The 25,645-nt window shown below is 39.8% G+C and overlaps 1 protein-coding gene and 1 long non-coding RNA gene across 41 annotated transcripts in view; one reads left to right on the top strand and one right to left on the bottom strand.

Moving 5' to 3' along the window:
* Positions 1-8,982, top strand: part of ESRRG (estrogen related receptor gamma) — a 545,323-nt gene extending 536,341 nt beyond the window's left edge. For all 36 annotated transcript variants that reach the window (XM_083433321.1, XM_083433330.1, XM_083433331.1 and 33 more), the window contains one exon: positions 5,147-8,982. In XM_083433321.1, coding sequence (XP_083289447.1) covers positions 5,147-5,391 — 245 coding nt within the window. In that variant the 3' untranslated portion in view covers positions 5,392-8,982. The remainder of the gene's footprint in view (positions 1-5,146) is intronic.
* Positions 1-25,645, bottom strand: part of LOC310674305 — a 41,870-nt gene that overhangs the window by 6,443 nt on the left and 9,782 nt on the right. For 4 of the 5 annotated variants that reach the window (XR_014509502.1, XR_014509503.1, XR_014509504.1 and 1 more), the window contains 2 exons: positions 25,312-25,463; positions 11,837-11,983 (listed from right to left, as the gene is read on the bottom strand). This is a non-coding gene — a long non-coding RNA (uncharacterized lncRNA). Of the gene's footprint in view, positions 1-11,836; positions 11,984-25,299; positions 25,464-25,645 lie in introns of all 5 variants that reach the window. The other variant, XR_014509505.1, reaches the window with a different exon arrangement.

Below are 25,645 nucleotides of genomic sequence, written 5' to 3'. Positions count from 1 at the left end.
TAAAAACTATCCATTATGTGAAAACAATTCATGTTGAGATGGTCTACCTTAAGAAACTGATGAAATCTGATGGATTTCTGAATGCCTTGGGGGGTTTTATGACTGACATGGTAGGTACTCCTGTTGTGGCTCTCATTTCACTGAGGACTGATGAAATGTTCAGAGCCATTGAAAGGATTGGCTTCATCACCTCTGTGGAGCCCATAGATTGCCTTATACTCTAGTGACCTGTGGGCAATGACACAGGAGGATCAGTGGCTACAGTGCAGGTGGGGCAAACCTCTACTATGGTGATTCCCAGTGGACCATTCTCAATGTGGAACCCTGCAAGGTTGCTTTTTACCAAAAAAGAAGCAGAAGCTCTACAACTGCTTAAAGCAGTGACTGACTTTATTTATTTATTTTACAAATTCAAAGACTTCAAAGCCCTCTGCTGCCTCATTTCTATCGTAGTCAGGGATGCCATAGGGGGTGGGTGGGTGTTGAGGGCCCCCTGAAATTTTCAAGGAGGGGACCGAGCTCCCTCAATATTCTGCGGCAATGTGTGCCCGTCACTCATGCAGTTCAGTTCATGAACTGGCCAGAGATACTGGCTTTTGCACTGGCTTCCCCTACCCTATGGTACACAGTTCAAGCCTTTCCAGCTTATCTTTCAGTGAATCTATTCTCCACTCCTTCCTACTTATCTTCTCTTCATTTGCCTTATCTGCCTTCTTATTCTCTAATGTTGCTGTTGTCAACCAGAAAATGAGGATGAATGAGAATAGGGAGAAATGCTTGTAAATTAGTTGGTGGCTAGGGGTGTGTGTGTTTGTTTTTACAATAATTCTCCTTCCCTTACTGCCCCCTCCCCCCTTTCTACCTGTTCCAATGCTGACCAAATGCAACAAGTTAATGTCAGGTTTTATCTGGTCAAGATAGAACCCAAGGTTGAAGTGAGCAACTCTTTGCAGATCCCACAAAATGAAAGTCTTGCAGTGCCAAATCTAGAATTATATTATGCTGCAGATTTCTTGAATGGATGAATCCTTCCTCAGAGCACCACTGGACATACGCAAAAGAACAGTCAGTGGGCAATACCTTCTAAATATGGGCCAGACAGTTATAGGTCAGAATAGAAGAGCCAGAACAAAGAGGACTGGTTCCAAAATAATGATCAGGGACCGTGCTACAGCTCCTTATAGCTGTTGTGACAGAAGAAGCAGTCCAAGAAGAAGTTCAGGAAGCAGCCCAAGTACCCACATGCAGCAATATTACCAGCTGCACAACTTCCATCATCCTGAAAGCTATGGAGGAGGGTTCTGGCAGCCACCTCTCAGCAACACTCAACCAGGAGAGCACCTCCATGACTTGCAGTACAAGCTGCTGTTGGTGAAACTGGGTTTTGTGAGACTTCCCAGGCAAGCAACTGCCCAGTTCCATATTATGGTGGAGAGCAACCTCCACATTCGGCTGGTAACTTCTGCATTGCATCCAGCAGTAATACTCCCTTGTGTGCAATGAGAAATTGCCCAGCTGCAAATCCTGTACAAATGCTGAATGATGATGGAAGTGGTTCAGGCTCTCAGTTCTTCTCTTTAGGTCTAGTTTCAGAACAATGGAGCCAGACTGCCATTGGGGATTATCAAGCTGCAAACCCCCTACAAATGTTGCCTGACGATTACCAAAGTTGCCAGCAAAGCAATGTATTTCCTTCTCCCAACACCTTCCAGGGTTACCCATACATTTAAAATTTGTTTTCTATCTTTTAAATTTAGTATATTTTAAAGTTTTTCCAAAAAAAGTTTGTTCTTTTAGTGGCTTTGTCTGGGATCGTCATCTGGCTTTCCATTTACTGAAGCATTCACATCCCTTTGTCCAAGCAAGCTAAAAGCTCTTGAATATTGAAATAAAAAATAAAAGCTAAACAATTAATTGGCCACTTCTTCATTGTAGCCAGATTGACATTGCCCAAGCACTGGAAAGATTTATAATGTGTGCCATTAGACTACAGGTGTGATATTTAGCCCTCATGGAAATAGTGACTCAAAATGATATTTCCTCATCGTATTAAAAAAAATCAAATAAATTTGTTCTGACTTGGCATTCACTTATTTTTTACAGTAGCAATAAGGGCCACAGTAAAAATCATCCTATTATGCTAGAATTTGGAATACATGGTACAGTATTATTTTTTTATTTACACACACATACAAGACTTTATTGTGGTCCATAGACCCAAGATACACAGTAGATTTTTTTTTATTTACATTGTCACTGTTGTTTTTATTTCATTTTTGTAGTATTCCTTTGTATTCATGGATGCATATTTGTACTTACCTTAACACTGATTTGAAGCCACTTTTGTCTTTCCAAAGAGGCTCCTAGGAGGCTGGGAGGACATTGCTGGAGCAACTCTTGGGTTGGGGCAACTGTTTAAAATGTTTTAAACGTTTCTAATTTCGGTTCCTCTGTTTTGTTTTGGTCAAGTTGATGTTGGTTAAATGTTTAGTAGGGGTTGGCAGTTATTTTAATTTGGATATAGCTGTAAACTGGTTATTATTGTTGTTGTTGTTGGTTTCTATTGATTTATTGGTTGGTTTGTTGTTCGTATAGGGTATTTTGTTTTTTAATGTTTGATGCTTTGTTGTGTTTTTATATATGTTGTGAGCTGCCCAGAGTGGATAGGGAAACCCAGCAAGGTGGGCGGGATATCAATTTAAAAATTATTATTATAGGTCTAAGTGTATGATTAAAACATTTTTGTTTAGGTAAGCCTATCCAGACACGTAGAAGTTTGTGTCTTAGCTCTTTTTATCATATTTTGAATGTTTTTGAATAGTTGCTTTTACTGAGAATTTAAGAGGTTTACATAGAATCAAGTTGTATGTAAATTAACTTATTATTTAAATCTTTGACCATCTGATGATTAGAGACACTGTACTAACTTTGAAAAATTGGCAAAGACCAGCCCCTGGCTCCTGATCTGAACAGACTTGCCTGGTTAGTTCAATGGTTCCAGTTAGTCCCATTTCCCACAATGGCTAACAGTACATACATATTTTTATGTAAAATGAATATTTTGTGCATTGTAATGGCATCGCAAAGTGTGGGTGCACCAAAAGTTGTGTTCTCATCCACAAACCTAGTTCTGGAGCATTGGATTAGTTCACTCCAATGGGAAAAACATTAACACCCATCCCTACTTTGGTGTCATTGACAAAATTTGCTCCTTCACTGCTCATTCCAAACTCTAGTTCATCTACAGATAAAATTTACTTCAGCCCTCTGCTTCCTGGTTAACCATATGACCCATTCTTATTTTGGTATTTTACTTTACTTCCCTGTATAGAAGCAGACCAGTTTTTAAATGAAGTTGTTATAGAATATGCATAATATTGTAACTGCATGCTTCTTAGGGCCTGTGTCACTGTAACTCTGAAATCTTTAAACGGGTAGAATCCCCATAGGACTCCATTATGTGTAATAACTGATAAACTGCCATCAGAATCAATAAATGTGCTAAATGACCCAAACTTGCACATAATTAACTACATTTTTCAGAGCTGAAACATTTTCTTTCTTTGCCACACTGCACATTTATTTTTGTAAATAATGGACTCAGTTCCTCATCAACCTTTTTGATGCAAGGCTTTTTTTTCAGGAGGCTCTCCTTAAATATATATTTATTTAAATAAATTGTGCCCCCAAGTTGATTCTTAAAGATTAGGGAGGGAGGGACACACAGGGGAAGGAGATGGCGGGGAAGTCCCATTGCACCCCCAGAAGTGATTCTGCTTGCACAGTGAACTGAATGCAACCCAAGGTTAGTGAGGGCGCGACTGGGCTGCTGTTTCATGTTCCTGATTGAGTGCTATAGGCAGGGCCAGATTTAGGTTTGATGAGGCCGTAAGCTACTGAAGGTAATGGGGCCCTTTATATGTCCAGCTGTCCTTCGTCAACAACAAATTGTGACTGTTTTTTGTGTTGAATATATGCTACTGTATATGGTAATTTATGGACCTAATAGGTATCTAAAGCCATTTGCCCATAACAAAATATGTATTTTATTGAAGTAATTGTTGAACTGAAATACAATTAAGAAGAAGTATATTAATAGTGAAATAATTATTAAGCTCCAACTTAAAATGATTCTTTTATTCATAACAAACTTAATAATGCAAACACATTGGCAATAACAAAAGTTTTATTTTATTTGTTTTTTATCTAATATTTTGGAAATGTACATCCAGGGTTTTTTTCCTTTAATTTTTTTGGGGGGGCCCAAGAGAGTGGGGCCCTAAGCTATAGCTTGTTTAGCTTACACGGAAATCTGGCACTGGCTATAGGACATAACAAGGGAATGATGCCAGGGAATAACAGGTACTCTTTTTTCTGAAACACTGTCCATACTCACCACAGAAAAACTAATCAACCTTGAGGACTCCACAGCCTATGCCAGCCTCAGTAGCAGGCAAATTCAGTAGTTATAGTAAATCAGACCATGACTGGCTGGCTCCAGGTCTCTAAACAGATGTGTTTACCTGATACTTAAGTAGTTTTAATTTAGAAATCCTGAACCCACATATCTGGACTATGGAGCACCTGTTGCTCAAAATAAAATTAGAAGTACCTGGATTTATCTAAGCAAATCTCACTACGTGCTGTAAATTTCCAAAAATTCTAAATACACATAGAGTTTTAGAAAACATAGTTGGTGCACTTTCAAGGTTTGTTCCTAGAGTTTGGGGCTTTCTGTATTATCTAGGAAATACATTTTGAAAACCCACAGTCTAGGTCTATAAACTGGACGAAGAAAACTTAATGAAAAGATGCTTTTAAAAGTCAAGAAAAAGAAAATTTCAATGCAAATTTCAATGCTAGTTTCTCTTAATCTATATAAACCAAGCACAGGAAGCAATTACATGTTTGTAATTACACCAGAGACTCAAACATTTTCCAGAAGGTCAATATGGTAATATGAGAGTAATTATCTAACTTACTCATAAGAGAGCCCAGAAAATGCTGGGTAAATCCATGCAAATCCATAAACAATTATTGTGCTGCTCCTTATTACGGTGCAAGTTACAGTCTAGAGCACTGGCATCGTAATCTTGCTTTCTGGCACGGAAACTGAAAACTGCTCTTTTGCTCTTTTGTTTTGCAGACTCAATGCACATAGAAGATGTTGAAGCCGTTCAGAAACTTCAAGATGTCTTACATGAGGCACTGCAGGATTATGAGGCCGGGCAACATATGGAAGACCCACGCCGGGCTGGCAAGATGCTGATGACTCTGCCGCTGCTGAGGCAAACCTCCACCAAGGCTGTGCAGCACTTCTACAACATCAAACTGGAAGGCAAAGTCCCCATGCACAAACTTTTTTTGGAAATGCTGGAGGCCAAGGTCTGACTAAAGCATCCTGGGCCTTCCAGTCACGCACGCTGGAATTTTAATGAAAGGGAAAACCATAAACAGGAAAACCACGACAAAGAAACTTTAGCATCTAAATTAAGGAAACTAAAATGACTGCAGTGATACGTCGCAGCAAGACTGAGAAGCAGCAGCTCTTTCTATTCCGTGTCTTCTCCGACACAGTTTCCCTTTCTTGATTTCTCTCTTCTTTTTACCGTTCTGGTTTTTCTTTTTCTTTTTCTCTCCCCCGCACCCTATGCTGCTGAATCTTTTAAAAAGAGGTCTCTAATAGAAGAGAGATGGAAGCCAGGCCTGCCAAAGGATTGAAATCCATAATATGGATGCCAGTGAACTTATTACGAACCACAATACCCCAATGACAAAGGAATCAAAAGAGAACCATCGTAAATAGCAGTACAGTACAACACGATGAACTGACTGAATGCAGTATTAGGTTTCACAAGAGCAGCCTCTAATTAGACGACTTCGATGACGACGCATTGGCTGCTTCTTATCATTGCATTTCCATCTAGATCAGTTACAGCCATTTGATTCCTTAATTGTTTTTTCAAGTCTTCCAGATATTTCTTAGGTTAGCTACGATGTAACTTTTTCAGGGAATAGTTTGAGCTTTATTCATTCATGCAATACTAAAGAGGAAAGATAAATAAATAAATACTGCATTTTTTTGTGCTGGCTTGAACAATGACAAACATTTAATGAAGGACAAATGAATCCTGAAGGAAGATTTTTTTAAAAAAACAAATGTTTTGGTTCTTCTTACTAACAGAAGATTTTTTTCTACCAGCTTTACCACTTTTCAGCCATTTGTTAACGTGGGAATTTATCTTACTCAAGCAATAGTTGAAGGGAAGATGCATATTATCACGGATGCAATTTATGTTGTGTGCCAGTCTGGTCTAAGACATCCCGTTTCTTCGCATGAGCTCCAATTTATATCTTAAGTGTTCACTGAAACAAAGGATTAGATTACACCTACAGTATATCAGAGTAGTCTAACATGTTAAAATGCCATGTCAAATAGGAATTAAAAAAAAAAAGTTAGTAAGTGCTTCTGTACGGCCAAGGTACAATTGCTACATGATATTGTGTGTTAATTAATAATATGGCTTGTCTTTACAAAATTGCAGACTTTATTCCAAAGTTCAACCCACTGCAACTAGCAATAAGGCAGAATCAGATATCAGAATAGTCAGCCTCTGACCAAATTCAAGAACCTAGCACTTGTACCCATTATTTATTAATTTGTAAAAAAATATTATTTTGGGTAGATTGCCATTTTTAAACAAACAGCCTAACGAGTATACCTGCTTTTTCAACCAGTGTTGTCACAGCATAAAAGTTGGTCGATTTCAAGACTGTTAAGAGGTGTAATCTAATGTATAAACTAATTAGATGCCCCCAGAAAACTACAGTCGCTAAATAACCAATAAACAATAACCTCCATCAAATGCTATACCAATGTACCAGTGTTAGTAGCTGCTCCCTGTACTATGTGAACAACCTTATTCTATGTACACAAATGTAATTAAAATTGTAATCCTAACAAACAAAGGAAATGTAGTTCAGCTTTTCAATGTTTCATGTTTGCTGTGCTTTTTGGAATTTTTTCTGTTGCATTCAAAGACTGTTGTCTTGTTCTTGTGGTGTTTGGATTCTTGTGGTGTGTGCTTATAGACACAGGGTAGAATTAGAGACAATATTGGATGTAAAATTCCTCAGGAGACTTCAGTAGTATATTCTATTCCTTCTGATAATAAGGTTCTTCCTAGTAATAATTAAGAAATTGGAAAAAAAAATCCAACCAAGTACTCATTATGGACAAATACACATTGAAATCATAATATTTTCAAAACAAGGGATAATTTCTGTAACAGTTTATTATAGAATACCTATGTATAGCTTAGAAATAAAACTTTGAATATTTCAAGATTATAGATAAGTCTAATTTTTAAACGCTGTAAATATAGCTTTCATCCAATCATCTCTCAGATGTTGTTATTAACTTGCTCTGTGTTGTTGCAAAACCTTTTTTTTTTTTTAATGCAGACACGTTTCCAAAATTATTGCTACTCGTGTGCTTTAAACAAAATACAACAGGCTGATGATACATCAACCTTGTGCTAGAAATACTGTATATCTCTCATTAGCTATATGGGATTCTCTTGTAGATTGTGTTTTTCTCAGTAGAGAAGTGACTGTCGTGTGGTCCTAGATAAATCATCATTAGCAATTCATTCAGTTGGCCAATAACTTGAAATTAATAGCGTGATAGGAGTTTGGAAATTGGCACGTCCCTTTTGAAAAATGGCAAAACCTCACAACTCCTGGGGGCGGGGGAGGGAAATGGTGCTGATTCTATAAAATTATTTATATATGTAAGAGTGCAGAATAATTATTTTCCAGAAAATTTGTGCAGGGTTTAAGTTGCTACTGTTCAACTACACTATATATGTATATATAAATATCTAATATAAATATTGTTTTTGCTGTATCGCATTGAAGAACTTGGGTTTTCAGGGTCAATAGCCAATCAACACACTCAGAAAAGAAAAGCATACAAAGACTTAAGAAAGCTGGAATGTGTTAAAGGAACACAGTGCAATTTTTTTTTACTATTGGTTTTCAGTAATTTTTAGAGCTGCAATGAACAAATATCTCGTGGCTGTACAATTGTTAACTGAAACACAGATACACTGCACAGGCATTAGAATAACATTCATCTTAAACCTTGCTGAACGAAATTTTAACTTATTTATTGTGAAGTATTGGGGAAGATTTCAAAAGGTGTTTTAGCATAACAAATTTCACTTAGGGGAATTGATCCAGATGGAATTTCTCCTGCACAAGCCATTGAAATGAAAGGGTATTGTGTAAGAGCTCTATGGTCTTGTTTGGCTCCCCCTTTCAGTTCAATGTGCAGAAGAAATTTCTAATAGGCTATTTTCTTTCCTCTTACTGTTATTTCTTTCTCCTTATTTAAAGCAATATGATTGTGTGACTCCTGGAAGTTACGCATTTGTTTCAATCAAATCAGATTGTTGTATTTATTCCACTATTTTGCATTTAAATGCTAACATAAAAAGATATAAAAAATTAAAACTGCTATTTTTCTTATGGAAGAGAAAATGGGTGTTGGTAATTGTATTTTAATTATTTAAGCGTCTCTGTTTACCTGCCTAGGAAAACACTTTATGGCAGTCTTATTGTGCAAAGATCACAAAAGAGGGGGGAAACTGAATTAAGCTGCTTATTATAATCCAGGAGTTGCATAATAACCACTAGTAAAAAACACAAATAAAAAAAAATCATGTCTATAGCTGTAGATGGGCTTCACATCTGTAAAGCAATCAACTGTATATTTTTGTGATGTGTATCATACTGTGTGCTCCAACCAATGTCCATTTGTGTAAATGTATTTATTTTATATTGTATATATTGTTAAATGCAAAAAGGAGATATGGTTCTGTAACTCCAATCAGTTCAGATGTGTAACTCAAATTATTATGCCTTTCAGGATGATGGTAGAGCAATATTAAACAAGCTTCCACTTTTAATTGCTTTTAATTTATTTGTGCGTTGTGGCTTTTGTTTTGCTTCCCCCGCCCCCACATCAAGGAATCAAATCAATAAGCCCTACCTTTAGTAGAGCTCTAAGGATCTACACCCTCCAGCTAATGTAGCCACATGGCTACATGCTATATAAAGACTTGTCAAAATGAATTTCAGGGTGGTATAGTCATTTTGCATACACCTGAATATGCAGACTGTCCCTTAACACATTATAATTCATTCTGACAAGCACTTATTTAATCTTAAAACATCTCCACATCAAGCCACGTTACTGAAAATCATTACCTCTCAGTCAGTGTCATAAAAGAAAAGTTCCCTGCAATTTTGAGATCATATTACTACTGTCTACAATGGGCTATTTGCTTTCTTCATCAACAGCTATAGTCATCATTCCACTCCTAAAATGTGATTTATTCATTTATTTTACAAATTGGATAATCTTTTTTAAAAATAAAATAAAGTAAGTTCTTATTTGCAACAGCATTTATGAATTGCAAGCCAAAATGCTAGTAGAGTGATAATGTAGATAGGTGTTAATGATGATCATTAGTAATTCTCCAGGACCATAGCTGAGCCTTGATTTAAATGTATCAGGAAACAGCATCTCTGGCTTGAGTCAGAAAGGTGGTACCTTCTTGCCACAGGGTCAACTTTTGCTTCTAGAAGACTTTTTATAGAATCAACATAGAACTACTAATTTTGCTTTTTAGCCTGTCGTGATAGTATTTTGTCATTTGTTTGCTCAACATGTTTCTCACCTTCAGTGCTAGGCAGTCCCTAGAGAGGTCGTATGACACAAAGGTTTCTAAAGACAATGGAGTATTCAGCCCCTGCCCCTGTTTTTCCACCACCTCCTTCCACTATTAAGATAAATCATCAAGTTCCTTTTTGGTATTGGTATATTGCGTTCATAAAACATGTCTTCACGGAGATTCCAAATTATAACAAAAAAAAGACTATCTGTAGCACCTGATTTTTGGAGGAGTTACTAGAAAGAAATTTCCTAAAATATTTTCTTTTGTTGTGAAGAATTCATGACACTATTAGGACTATTATTGACTGTGTTTTTTTGTTCACCCATGCCCAGCCCAGATGTAAGACTTAACAATGGTTTGTGATCATTATTATTTATTACTGAAACCATGGTTTAACTTGCTGTGCAACTTTTTCTCTCTTTAGCCATGACTTGCTTAGTGCAGGCCCATTTGATATTTTCAGTATAATGCAAACTCACTCCAAATTAGTCCCATGTCATGGCTTGCTTCCAATTATTCATTCAGATGTAACAATTAACCATATCTTCCGGGTGGGGGGAGAGACTGAAGGGGGAAGGAGTGGTTTCTTTCCCATCCAATTAGTAAGGGTTGGACCCAAATATACGCAAATTGACCTCCACTCACGCAAGACAATTTCCAGCTATCAAGTTCCAGCACAGCTGTTGCACATGTGCTTTGTTGGTTGAGACACCAAATGGATTTACTTCTGAGTGAACTTGTATAAAATTGGGCTATTACTATACTACTGCCATTTTATTCCATGCTCTGTTTCTCTATTATAAAAATATAACCCAGATTTTTGGCACCTGATTGCTAGTTGCCCTCTAAAAAAAGAGCTGATCATCTGCCTCATGCATTTTATCATATTTACATGCATGTTCTTTTCACTGTTTCCTAGGTGTAGACTCTCTAGGCTGATTCCCCAAATCCCAAAAGCCATTTCACTGAGGTTCCAGGCTTAGCCATGGGATTAGGCTGCATTGATCATCTTTAAATGCATGCTAACAAAATGGTTGCATGAAGCAAGACTTTTCCTTGCTGTGGCTTGAATCTGAGAAACCCTATATATCATAGCCCTGGCCATGCAGTGACAGCTGTTTCCAGCAGGTGGCTTTTCTTGGGTCTTGGGTGCACTGATTCAACAGTCCTGACACATAAAAACTGTATTGGGACTGTGGCAAACTCTCATATAGTATTTGGCTAGTCCAAATAAAGGAACCAGGACTAGCAGGGTAAACACTGTGTGTCATACACAACTGCCAATTTACAAAATCCTCTTGGTAACTGATATCTGTTATGAGTGTCTGAATGGATCCAGTGAGCATCTGCTTGCTCAAACACCATTTTCCCAGAGAGGAGCAAAATATTTTGCTGAAAAGCAACAAGGGCTTTCCAAGATTTGGAAAAGGAAACCACACATTCTCCCATGAAACCTAACAGCATTGCAAAAATCCAAGAGAGGCAGTTAAGTAATACTGTACCCAGTTCCCAGTAGCCCCTGGCACTGGTAAACAGAGGACTCCATTTCAAATACAAAGCAAAGGCACCACAGTTACAAGTGGTTTTGTGCAGAAATTTAAGATCCTGAAATCTACTGGCATTCTGTGACTCCGTCTGATTTCAAGATCGACCACTGAATTCACAATCATTCCCGTTCAAGTCCACTTTGTAGAGATCACTTGATATATCCTTACAACAAAAATACCCCTTGCAGAAGGCATATTGCAAGAGAAATGTTCATTTCATCAAGATGCTACTGATTTTCATGTGTCACTGACCTTCCCTGCACCTAGTGCCAAGCCTCCCTACTGAACATACATGGCTAAAGTGGCTGGCAACATGCTGAGAACAAAGATTGATTCATTCATTTGATTTATATTCTGCTTTCTGAACCATAAGGACCCACAAAATGGCTTGCAATAACTTAAAACATTGTAAAGTAAAATCAAAATGTAAAATGCATATTAAATTAAAACAGAGACAAATACACACACACCACATATTGCCACACCCCATTTGCAGGTGGTAAAATAGGGGGCACCTCAGCAAAGAAGAATGGAATAAGGTCTTACCAGTGTTGTTATTGGTATTTCTCCAAGTGCCTGATTAGTGCTTGCCATTTTTATACCCAATGGTCCAGGGTGACACGCAGTCATCATGTAGCATCATTATGATAGCAGTTTTCGAGGAGGGAAATGGCAGTCTTGGGAGAAGTGAAACTGGTGGCAGTAAATTACAAAAAAAGAGAGAGATATGCTGTGCTCCTTTAGTCTCGACCCCACACCCCCAGTTTGAACTAGAAGTTCCTGCTGGGAAATGTCAGCTGATGTCATACTGATCTGTGAAGAAGCCCTTAATCAAGGGCCAAGGATGTGGTTACCAAAATGTGGTGACCAGTTGCGTTACCAAAATGTGGAAGATGAGCTTGGTGACCTGGGAAGGACCATGGCAGCTTGAGCTGCTGATGCCAGCAGTCGAGAAAGACTTACATAGTAATATCTAAATTGCAAAAATGTTGAAGAGAACAAATCGTGCTGATAGCAAAGTTTGAAAATCTGTTGCCCTTCCAGATATTGCTGGACTACAGCTCCCATCCGCCTTGATCGTTGGTCGTGCTGGGTAGGACTGTTGGGAGTTGCAGCCCAACAATTGTATACAGGCGCAGCCTCTCTATTTCTGTCCTACAGCATACCGTACTCTGTAAATTTCACCTGAATGCCAAAAATAGGAATCCTGTTGCTATTTGCCCCCTTTCCCCCTTTATTTTATTTTGCTTTGCTTTCATGTGCGCTGTGAACTGAGACGTATTAGACATGAGCAGTGTTTATCCTTTTATTAGGCTTTACAGCCGTTCTTCCACAAGACTCAAATACCCATCCTTCAGTTTTCTTAAAATCAGTTAATATACAGAAAGCAAGAAGCGTCCAATTGATTACGTGTGGCATCTTATTATTAAGCGAGGCTGGAGGGGAGGAGGGGGGAGGAGAGAGAAAGGAATTTTAAAATATAATCCTCCTTTCCCAGGAGCATTTGTCTTGTTCTCTGTGAAGTTAAAGGTCTGAAATAATGTGCCCATCAGGAGCTCAATGTTGCATGCCCATGCCAGTTGGTCCAAGGGCTTGTTATGATGGTAATGACCTGCTGCAACGTGAGCTTTGATGGCAACAATACAATTGCTACCAGCTCACCCGCTGGGAGAAATATTTTATTATTGTCAAATGCCCTCCACAGAGATTTGTTTTGCCTGTTCCTGTTTAAATTAAATCTGGAAAAGGACTGCATTATCATTTCTCTGGAGCATCACTGAAATAAACAGCGAGTTTTTCAAATTTAGGATTCCTGGCCAGTTTTTAAATATTCTTTATTAGCAGAGAAATTACAGTAGGCGAAAGCAGAGCCGCAGGAATGCGATGGCACCGTGCGAATGCGAGCGCTGCCTGGAAGGACACGGACTCCCTCCGATTTTGCAGATGAGAGTCAAATTAATAATTAATTGGGCCATAAAAATGGGAGGCCTTCGAGATGCACAGAAAGGACAGCACTTCGCTGTGGCTTTCAGAGGAAATTAGGTCATAAAACAACAACATCGCCGCTTTTGAGTAGGCACTGTTACAAAAAAAGCAGGATATAAATTTATTTATTTGTTGTGCCAAATTTGTATTATTAAGTTGTAGCGTAACTAGAGTTCTTTGACTAACGAACCATTAAAAAGAATTTAAAAGAAATCCAGTAAAACAGCAGTCACAACGCAACACTGAGAGCAGCCTGCAAAGCGCTAAGAACAGTGCAAAACTCTTATAAAGCATGACATGCAAAGCAGCCACAAACACACCCTCATAATAGCTACAAAAACACCCTCATAGAGGTGGAACAACATTCTAAGCCACCAATGGAGATCACAGTATTTAGATACATGATTTAAAATGTTAAAAGGCTTAGACTTTTATTTTTTTTAAGTATTTACTGTTGGCTATTTGAGGTGCAGAGAGCTTGCTGGGGAGACCATGCATAACAAGGAACTCAAAAATAACTTTAACAAGGTTTTAATAACAGAACAAAAACTCCTTTTACACTAAAGATAACAACAACAAACATGACCCAACCACCAACCCCCCCCCCCCCAGGATAAAGAGAGCTAGGTGCTGCTCCTTATATACTATGACCAAATGCTGACGCAGCTTAATTAACACAACAAAGGGTCCACCACTGAAAAGACCCTCACCTTCATAGATACAATTTATTGTTGAGGCACTCAGAGAAGGGCCTACATGCATATGGGAAGAGGACATCTTTCAGATACTGAGGTCCCATGATGTACAGGGCTTTATAGGTCAAAGCTGACACTTCAAACTACGCTTGGAAACCAGACCAATTCATCAACAATCATCTCAGGTCTAAAAGATCCATGTTGTCTCTCAATATTGTATAATGATATTAATATCCTGTTGTTCTATTTTGACTCTACCACTGGGTTCATACAAATACAAAAGCAATAAACTTAAACATGCAAAATGTACATGGGAAGCAAGTACCTGCTCTACACTCAGTTCCTCAGCTAATGGGTAAGTGCACAAGGACCTGTCTTTGAAAATCAGCTAGAAACCCAACTAGTTGGAAGGGAGAAACGGGGACTGCAATGCATTCCCTGCACTCGCTAAAGACCAACTGAAAACAAGAGAGCATTATGGTGCCTTAAAGACCAACATGAGTATTCTCACCATGTGCCAAACAGAGGGAGTTCTGGAGGGTTAGCCACACAAGAATGGGCTTTTTCAAGCCAGCCCATCCCACCAGTGGATTGTTGCCCCGGGAGAAACATGCCTGGCACTTTCGTCATTGGTTTTTAGGCACCACACTAGGACCCTTTTATTCACTCAGACCTTTGGTAACTTCACTATACACATTCAAGCACCAGGTAAAAACGTTCCTCTTCAACTAGGCCTTGGGCTGATTGACATCCAATGGCCTTTCAAATGTGTTGTGGGAGGGAGGATTATTGGTTTGTTTTTGTTCTTATTTTTATTATGTATCTTGTGCTTTTTATATTGTAATTTTATGCTCTGAATTGCCCTGAGATCTACATATGAAAAGTGGCATACAAATTTAAATAAATAATAATAATAATAATCTTTTAGTGGTTCACGACAAGTCCTTATTTATCTATATCTTATCTGGCTAATTTGCTTTGATACTTTTTCTTTTGTATACAGTGAGTAACAAATGTAATAAATACAGTTCTGCCTTGGAAGTTGAGCGGAATCTGTTCCAGAAGTCCGTTCGACTTCCAAAACGGTCAGAAACCAAAGCGCAGCTTCTGATCGGCTGCAGGAAGCTTCTGCAGCCAATCGGAAGCTGCGGAAGCCCCATCAGACATTCGGATTCCAAAGAACATTCGCAAGCCAGAACACTCACTTCCGGGTTTGCGGTGTTCGGGAGCCAAAACGTTTGACTCGCAAGGCGTTCAGGATCCAAGGTACGACTGTACTGCTACTAAATGTTATGCTGTAAGTGTGCTTCATCAGATACAATAAAAAAGAAGTACTTGAGAGGTCCATGAGGGTGGGGCCAATGCCTTCTCTTTCACCAGAGCCTCAGTCCTCATGCAAAGGGATGCTGCTGTCCAATCAGCACTCCTCCCATGCATCATGTACTTATCTCCAAAGCCAATGTGTGACACCTACAGGAAGCAGTATGGCGCATCCTTGCCCTTCAGTCACCAAAAATATTGACAGCACTTAAGAACATATTGTACATGCTTGGTAACTGCTGGGCCATTCTTGGACAAAACATGGATTCTGAAGTTGAATCATGGATCTTTTTGGTTTGGCAGATTCTCTTTCCCCATTGCATCTGGCTTTAGCTCCTTACTGGGCCTCCATCGCTCACCTGATCTCACAAGTATGTCATGTCCTTTGGGATCCTCCCACCACAGGCCAGCTCCTTCTGTTCCTACTTGATTCCATGCCCTGTGGGATCTCATACCATTGTCTTACTGTGTAATAAAGTGGTACCTCAGGTTACAAACACTTCGGGTTACAGACTCCGCTAACCTGGAAGTGGTACCTTGGGTTAAGAACTTTACCTCAGGATGAGAACAGAAATTGCATGCCGGCAGCGCAGCGGCCCCATTAGCTAAAGTGGTATCTCAGGTTAAGAATGGTTTCAGGTTAAGAACGGCCCTGCAGAACGAATTAAGTTCGTAACCAGAGGTATCACTGTATTAGGTGAACCTTCCCTCATTCCTCTCCCACAAACCTAGAAGCGTGGACACTCAGAATCAAGGAGGCAGCGTTGAAAGGGAGGGAAACTATCAGCTGTGACTTGCTGTAAATGCACACACAGAAGCAACCTAAGCTTGCCTACTGGAAAGCCTACTAGTCATGTATATACTTTGTATAAAAGCAGTGAAGTCACTCTGCAGGTTTTTTTGTTTTTAGCACCATTTGGGAATAATCTATTGGTTTTCCCAATTGTGCTAATGGTGGAAATGAAAGGAGTTAATAGGGAACTATTTTAACAGTAACAGCATTAAACTCACACTCCTAACACTCTCTCCAGTTCACTGTACCATGTGCTCTGTCTAATCTTTTCACAGCTTCACTAGGACTGTCTACAATGTGAGGGACTGTTGGCAAAATGAAGTCAATGGGGATGAGGAGAAGCAACCTAGAAGCTATAAGCCTTCTACAGATTTACAAAACTGATTATTCCAAGTTTCATATAACTTTAACGACAGTAGTAATTATGTAATGTATAAAGGGAAGTAGACAGTGCTAAATGTGATCTATTGTTGCCATCTTTAAATAGCGAAAGAAGAGAACCTAAGCAGTCTTTTGTATTTCCAGGAAACAGAGTTGATCATGTTTAGAACTGGGTGCCATTTCCCACTAAAGTCATCATTAAATTCAGGATTAGCTGATGTGGAAGTCCAATTGGTGCGAGATTTTATCCATAATATTTTGCATACATTTTCATTCCATTTTTGGATTTTTGGGTAGAGTTTTGGGACTTGTATTTTTCTACAGTTTGGAACCCTGTTGCTTCTAAAAGGCAACAATCCTAGAAGCATGCAATCATAGAATTGTAGAGTTTGGGTTTCAGTAATAAATTAAAAAGGAAAGTGTGCTTATACTGGCCATTCACATAGTTATCACAGTGATTTAAAAAGGTAAAGGTACCCCTGCCCGTACGGGCCAGTCGTGTCCGACTCTAGGGTTGTGCGCCCATCTCACTTAAGAGGCCGGGGGCCAGCGCTGTGGCCAGCGTGACGAAGCTGCTCTGGCGAGCCAGCACCAGTGCAGCACACGGAAACGCCATTTACCTTCCCACTAGAAAGCGGTACCTATTTATCTACTTGCACTTAAGGGTGCTTTCGAACTGCTAGGTGGGCAGGACCTGGGACCGAAAGACGGGAGCTCACCCCGCCATGGGGATTCGAACCGCCGACCATACGATCGGCAAGTCCTAGGCGCTGAGGTTTTACCCACAGCGCCACCTATCACAGTGATTTACATCACTATAATTTTTTTTCAACAAAAAAATTGTCTCTTATCCCACACAAGGCTGACCAGGACCAAAATGAATAGATGCTCCTTTACTAAATGTGCCCCTAAATGAATTTCTGTGAGGCTCTTATTGTATCTTAAATACAAATGGGTTCTCTCTTATAACCAGGAGATTTAGGGGAAGAAACTCCAAACTCCCAGTGTGAAAAGATTAAGGTCAATCTCCTGTACTTCACGCCACAAAACCTTTTCACAAGAACAAAAGAAGGAACCTAAAAAACACAGCTGTAATATGTTTTTATAACACAAGCAAAAATGAAGAATTTCCCCTTAAGCAGCAATCAATAGTAGCATGTTTGTGGATTACTAGTGAAGGAAAATTTACACGTAAGTATAAAAGGTTAAAGAATTGTTGAAAATCTTTATATACGACATATATTGATTCGAAGAATACTAATACAATCATAAAAATGTTTAGAATCAATGTTGATAATTGTTAATAAACTAATATAGCTGCCCAACAATAAATATAACCTGGTTGGCTTACAAACAAAACTATATTAGAAAATATATAATTAAAATTAACAGGAAGCATTACAGGACAGGCAAAAAAGTTTCCCCCGAAACACAAATGGTATAAGAAGTTTAAAGCCTAGATTTTAAAACATAATTTAAATTATGTTTTAATTACTTGCACCCAAAAGAGCATAGAGAAGGTGCCAGGTGAGCCTCTCTGGGGAGCCTATTCTATAGCCATGGTGCCACTACCAAAAAGGCCCTCTTAGTAAGCACTTGCCTCACTTCACTTGGCCTGGACATCTACAGCAAGACCTCAAAAGAAGATCTTAGGGTTCAGATAGGCATATGTGGGAGGAGGTAACCTGGTTCTAAACCATTAAAAGCAGCATTTAAAGTGGGCCTGGAAATATGTATGCCTATTTGAGCACGATACACTTGAATAATAAACCAGCAATATGCCTTTTAAAAATTCAGCAAATTGAATTAAGATTCTCTGTTGACTTTCTCTCTATCTCTCCTGCACATTCTTTACACTTTATATCCAACTTTTCATACATCTTTATAGAGTCAGGAAAAAATCAGCAGATCTACATTCTTTTTCTTTCTTTCTTTTCTACCAGAGTTGTTTAATTTGAGCAAATTAATTAAATTGAATAAAACTGGGTAAAAATGACATGTTCGATACAGCATTAATTACTCTCTATTATATCATGCCATTGCTGTAAAATCAGCTCCCAGAAGTCCTTTGACATAAAGAGGCTGAAGGCACATGCTATGACTGATCTCTTGGGGAGTGAGCCCAATACTGCCTAAGTTTGCATGAACCTTGTTAGGGCTTTCCGGGTAATAAACACTGTTTTACAGACATCCTGTCTTCAAAACAAAACCGTTTCTGTTTTGTTTTTGTATTTCACACATGCCCCTCACCGATGGGTGTTGGAAAAGGAGAAAAGTTGGGTTCATTCACACCTTCCAACAGCTCACAGAGCAAAGTAGGGCCATTGTTGCGGAAATGCAGGATTGAGGCCTGATAACCCAGGTGTGTCCCACAAGTCCAAATGCAAACATACACTTATAGATGGGATACCAGAGTCTGTTAGTGAATATTAGAAACTAATAAATGGTAGTATTTAGATAATATTTGGGATATGAAGAGAAAATACAGTCCACAGGTGGAATTCTTTTTGGGAAATGGCGGGGGGGGGGGTCGTCTACATGCACGTCAAGCTGTAACATTTTAACTGGCTGCTGAATTCATACCTTGCCAGGGTTACCTATTTTTAAAATGGATAGATGGTGCCCAATAGCTGTTGTTTTGTGGCCTAGCTCCCCCTTCTTATGGTACTTAATCTTCAGAACAGACTGGGAGCCCTTCAATAAGAGACATTTTAAAATAAAGAAGCATTTCCTGACCGCCCTTCGTATAGAGGGTTAAAAGGTAAAAGGTAAAGGACCCCTGGACAGTTAAGTCCAGTCAAAGGTGACTATGGGGTGCAGCGCTCATGTCGCTTTTCAGGCCGAGGGAGCCGGGGTTTGTCTGCACACAGCTTTCCAGGTCATGACTAAACCGCTCCTGGCACTATGGGACACTGTGACAAGTGTCAGAGCACACGGAAACACTGTTTACGTACCTTCCTGCTGGAGCATTACCTATTTATTTACTTGCACTGGTGTGCTTTTGAACTGCTAGGTTGGCAGAAGCTGGGACAGAGCAACAGGAGCTCACCCCATCAGACAGACTCGAACTGCCAACCTTCCAATCAGCAAGCCCAAGATGCTCAGTGGTTTAGACCACAGCACCACCCACATCCCTTCACATAGACGACTGTCTTCTGTAAAAGAGGGCACAAGGCTGCCCTGCTTAGTGCCCATCCATCCCATCAATTCATTAATGAGGCTTCATGCTTGATTTTTTTTGGGGGGGGGAGGGGGTTGCTGATACAGATACTCTTTCGCCCTTGTTCCTGAGCTGCATTGTTCTTACTCAGGCTCAGGTGAGAAATGAGAATCCATATTTGCAAAAGGATTTTGTTGCAGCTCTGATGAATGAATTCCACCACAGCTATTCTGAACCAGTCTTCAGCAAACAAAGCAGACTAGGAGAACTAATCTGCACAGATTAATTTTGTTCTCCAGCCCCAGTTTATGGGACAGCAATCTTGCCATGCTTATTGATTATCAGACAAGACTACTAATCCCCTTAAGGTCATTTAGTGTACTTAATTAAAGAGCAGTTAGCAAACTCCTTCCCCCACCCCAAGTAATAGTGGCTGTTAAAAGTGATTTGTACATTACCAATATGGTGCCTATTAATCTAAAGGTCTACTTGGCATTTATATTTTTCCTAAACACATACACACTCACACAAACATTGGGTAGGTCAAATTAGAGCTGAAAAAGACTATGTATTTAGTTGTTACATTGTCTATAAAGGGCAATTGTGAAGAGTGAAAATAGCTTTAAAGCATAAACATGTCAATTTTACAAAACTATATTGGGCTTGAGCTATATTCCTGTAGGCTGATGGAACTGCCTGCTGCAGACAGTTCGTGCTCTGAGCCAGTGGAAATAAAGGGAAGGAGATTGAGCCATAGAGTTAGTCCCTCCCACAAATGAACAACTGTACTCTGTTAACTTTAGATTTTCTCAAAACACAGGATTTGGCATGGTGCCTTCTATTCCATATGCACCTATACATTGTAGAGGAAAATGAAATTGCATAAAACACCACGTATATTTAGCTATAATATATCTTCACTCTACTATCCAACTACATGCTACAGTTATAGTACAGTTACTCAGTTGTTTGGCCCTTACAACCTCTGAGCTCCAGTCCTGTGTCTGGGCAGTTTCACCTGACTGATAACAATGAGAAACAGAGTTGGGTTTCATCAGCATATTGCTGGCACTATGCTTCAAATCACCTGATGACTCCCCCCCCCCCCCAGCAGCTATAAATATAGGGAAGTTTTTCATGTTTGATGTGGTTTATAATTTGTTGGAAGCTGCTCAGTGACTGGAGCAACCCAGTCAGTTGGGTGGTAACTAACACACACACACAAACACAAGCATAAGGGAAAAGATGGAACCTTGCAGGACCTCACAGTTTAATTTCCATGGGGCTAGGCAGAAGTCCCTCACAGTCGTCTTCTGTAACTGGATCTATAAGTAGGAGTCTGAATTACTGTTCGTCTGATTCCCAACCCAAAGAGCCAAACTAGCAGAATACTATGGTCAGTTGTATCAGAAACTGCTTAGAGAGTCAGAATAACCCACAGACCAACATTCTCCTTTGCCCCTTCTTGGCAGAGGCCATTCATTAAACCAAAAAAGGTCATTTTTGTGCCAAAACTGGACCGAAAGACATTGAAAAAGATTTGGATAACACATCTCTTCCAAGCACTATTGGAGCTGTCTGACCAGATATTTGCAGCTGGGCAGAATTTGTCACAAACCTACAGATCCAGAGAGGGCTTTTAAAGCAGTGGGTACCATCTCACCTTCAAAGAGGAATTTATCACTCCTGGATCCCACCCAGTTAATCCCCTGCTGTTGGGTGGGGAACTGGATCTGGCTGGTGGTCCAGATCTTTATCTTCCTCATCCTCTGCAGGCCAAGTTTTGCAGGTGGGCCCACCTGTCAGTCAGCTGTCATCACAATGAAACCCTTTTTTGCCCCCATGTTTTAAAATCAAACTGTGCAAGCAAGTGCACAGCCTGCCAAACACCTATGAAAACTGTCTAGAAAACCAGACTATCAAGTAATGGTTGGGTTTTGCAGAGGTAACTGTGGTGTCTGCAAACCTTATCAGGCAGACCCAAGTCTCTACCTGTCCCATGCATGACATCCGGTGTAGGGCGGATGGGTGTGACTTTGCCAAAATGTCCTTGTGGACCAAATGTCCTTGTGGACCAAATGGGGAGGCCGAGCAGGCCTGAGGTTCCTTAACCCTGCCCTGGGAATACATGTTAATAGCCATGAAAGACAAGGATCAAGTATACATTTGGCTGGTTGTGCCTTTTCAAGGGCGTTCCCCATATCAGACTACAAAACTAATCCCACTTAACCCGTCTCACTGTATGTGCTTGAGATACCCACACAGTATGTGTAGCAATGGCAATATCAAGTTCAGCATGAATACAAGGGACTGTGCCTTCTAAGGACCTCTTATGTTTGTTACAGCAGCAGATCTTCTAAGGACCTCATATGTTTGTACAGCAGGTCTCCAAGGCCTCCTTATCTGGACCAGAATTCAGTAACCCATTCACCACCGGGAATAGCTCTGCTGGACAGCTAGTTAAGGATGCTGTGGTGGCATCACTGTAAGCATGATAATGTGCTCTTTCCTGTCTTCAGGCACAGTCAATAAGAGGCTTGCATACCTTTCAGTCAAGCCATCACCTCATCTGCTTCATTGTCTTTGATGAAGCTGACAAGAGCACATCTGTGGCACATCTTCCAGAGGTTGGCATCTGGTTGGCCACTGTGAGAACAGGATGCTGTGCTAGATGGGCCTCTGATCTGATGCAGCAGGGCTATTTTGTTCCTATTCAAGTCAATGGAACTATCCCCTTTGATTAATAGAAGCAGCTTGAGACCTACTTATTATTAACACTGGACAGTGTTGTGTGCACACCCATAGTAATTTTAAATATTTAGATACCATTAAAATTGATGGATTCCTCTCCCCCGCCTGCTCCTGGTACCATTTAATTTGGATATTTTCAAGCAGCTTACCAGATAAAACCCTTTTTAATGTTCTATTTATTTATTTTAATACTGTTGCTTGGGATGCCTGTATAATCAGATAAGGATCATTAAATCACTTGTGATTAAATAGGATAATAATATTTGCTCACCCTATTAATATTAGAGCTTATGCTGACTGTATTTTTTTTGATATTTCGAATGAAGTTGTCATAATTTTTTTTCCAATTATATGAAAAGGCCATATTATCTCATTGTGAGGATTATGTCCCTTTACCTCATCTACCATAATGTCTGCACATATTGGACTTCAGATTTCCTCATGTTCTTAGCAGCTGACCTCAGGCATTTCTCTAGTCTCCCGTCTGGCATCTGTTATTTATCCTCCATATAGTTTTAACTATGTTTCCACACTCACCCCCACCCAACATTCCTTAAGACACACTAAGAAGTAGCTGTTCATTATCTCCATAGCCAACCATAATCCAAGTCATGTTCTATTCACTAGCTAATATCTTTCATTGCCCTTTTCTATGAGCAAAGAAGTCTCTCGCTTAGTTTTCCCAGTCATTTGAAGAATGAAGAGTTTCAAGAGTTTACTCGCAGGCTTCATCCACACGGCAGTTCATTCCATTTTCACAACATTTCCCTGTTAATTTCCACATTTTATTTGATCTTCCAGATAACGTAAGAGCCAGTTCCAGAACTATAGTGGAATATTGTGCCAGTTTACCACTCATTTTCATTTTACCTGGAAGCAAATAACATGGAAATGACCACTTAATTTGCACTATATTCCATTATAGTTCCAGAAGTAGCTTTTACATCATGTGAATGCACAAATAGAATGCGCAATGTAGCAGATAGAGAAAAGGCATGAGAACATAATACACTGCCATGTGAATGCAGCACTGGTGCTGGCCCCATGCACCCAGGATTGTCCCAATACACAGGACTGTGGTATCTGTGTTGTTGTTGTTGTTTAGTGATTTAGTCGCTTCCAACTCTTCGTGACCCCATGGACCAGAGCACGCCAGGCACTCCTGTCTTCCACTGCCTCTCAGAGAAGTTATCTGTGTTACCAAGGCCCAACTAGCCTCCATTAGAAGTTGGGCATTTAGTGTTGGAGCATTCTTCCAGCAGAGATTCAGCGAAGGAGGAGGAAGAGTCTAAGAGTATCTTAATGGCCCACAGGTTTACTGTACCATGATCACTTTTAGCTGTTCTTGCTGCAACAGACATAACACAACAGCACCTCTGGAAGCGTTAGTCAAAGGGATACATTTGAAACATACTTAGCATTATGTTTTTGACTGGATATAAAATCAATGGGACTTAGAGGCAGATGATTAACACTGGACTCTTTGGGATTCTGCTCAAAAAGACTAGGTTCTGTTCACGAATTTCCAAAGTCATACCAACTGGGAGAAGATACACTTGAGTTTAAATTACTTGCCCTAGATCACATTAATATGTTTGCTTCAGAGCTGACAATTCCATTCTTTTTTGTGACTTTCAATAATTACACTGCACAATCTGTTCCTTTATTTGTTCCCCAATGAATAATAATGTGCATTAAAAACTTGGCTGTATGGGGTGCAGCCCCTTACTTTGCATTTCTGCTGCTATAGCGAATACATATACGGACAAAATGCTTGTATGGCACCAACTTAGCAGGAATGTTACTATTATAGTCTCAGCTCATTCATATACAACTATGTGCGAAAGCACTTTACAAAATACGTCCTGCCTGGCTCTTAAAAGTAAACCAAAATTCACACCAACTAACATTCCATGGCTGGATTCATTTCTTTCTATAAAACATTATCTTTCCCTTGCCTCTCAGATGTTCAGTTTAGACTACCTACCCTCAACATCTCTAAATCAAAAGTGATCTCTTTGTTCAGTGGAGGCTGGCTAAAATCTGAAGGAAAAAGTACTGTGGAATTGTGGTGAATTCAGCAGACCTGTTCTGTTATGACAATTTTAGCTAGCACCTGTAAGAATTTGTCCACGATGAGAAAAAAGTTGTGAAAAATAAAGAGTTTTCTGTAACCAAGGAGGTCCACAAAATTGCAGGACCATTTATTCTAGCTGATTTATTCTAAAGGTCCTAAAGGACTGTCACTGTTTTGTGAGAGGGATTCAAAAGCATACTGCAAACTTACTTTTGCACTTTAAGAGGGATTTTGTGAGAGGGATTAAAGTGTTTTGCTGCCCTAGCACAACAAATGTACTTCAACAAAGAAACAGACTATTTTTGCGGTTACAAAAGTGATGGGGAAAGGCACTGAAAAGCATGGGATTATAAACACTCTGCAAGCAAATAAGCATGATGAGTGCTCATTGTCACGTATCCATCCCACAAACAAACCAGAAGGAAAGCTCAGTAAAGACCAGATATAGTCTAACCTCCGCATAAACTTTGTGTAAGCAAAAATCAGGATGAATGCTCAATCAACAGACAATTTTTCCAACATGCACTTTTCTAAATATAACTCTGGTTGAATACTACCCATCAAGAGATATGCATGTCTTCAAGAGTCAGGGGCCACATGTGAAGTTCAGCCCATGGTATCCCTTGCATCTTTTCACACCACATTGAATTTCCCATCTCTAGGCTCCATTGACATTCATCTTCCAGAGAGTTCTGTGACGCTGCAGCAGCCTAGACAACGTGCCAAGGTGTGTGTGGCAGGGAGTTCCTTACTGTACCTTTCCAGTATCCCCCCCCCCCCGCCCTGTATCCACTTTCCTCAGTACTCTACCTCCTCCAACCATCCCTCTCTGGCTTCCCTGCTTACTCAGCTGCTTACACATTGTTGGCTTCTGTCTGATGCATCCTCTTCATCTTTGTCACCCATGGCATTTGTGGAAGGAGAGATGCTGAGTCTTGTTTGCCTAGAGGTTGCATTGTCTAATTTGGAAGCCATTCACTTTAATCCCGAGTGGCAGGAGCTGGCTGTTCCTGCTGGTGAGATAAGGAACTTCACACATGCTTAGATGCACACCTTTATGTAATGCGTCACATGTTCCATTGAGACATATGACTGAAAATGGATTTGAGCATCTGACTCTGTGTTTACCCCAGGATTTGAACTTCCTTTCAGAGTTTTGAACCGCCACCATTTTCTTCGTTCTTTATATCTG

This window comes from Podarcis tiliguerta (assembly GCF_965153285.1).
Source record: "Podarcis tiliguerta genome assembly, chromosome: 3".
Lineage (NCBI taxonomy): Eukaryota > Metazoa > Chordata > Lepidosauria > Squamata > Lacertidae > Podarcis > Podarcis tiliguerta.
Note: the sequence above shows the minus strand (reverse complement) of the source record. Positions and strands in the feature narration are given on the sequence as shown.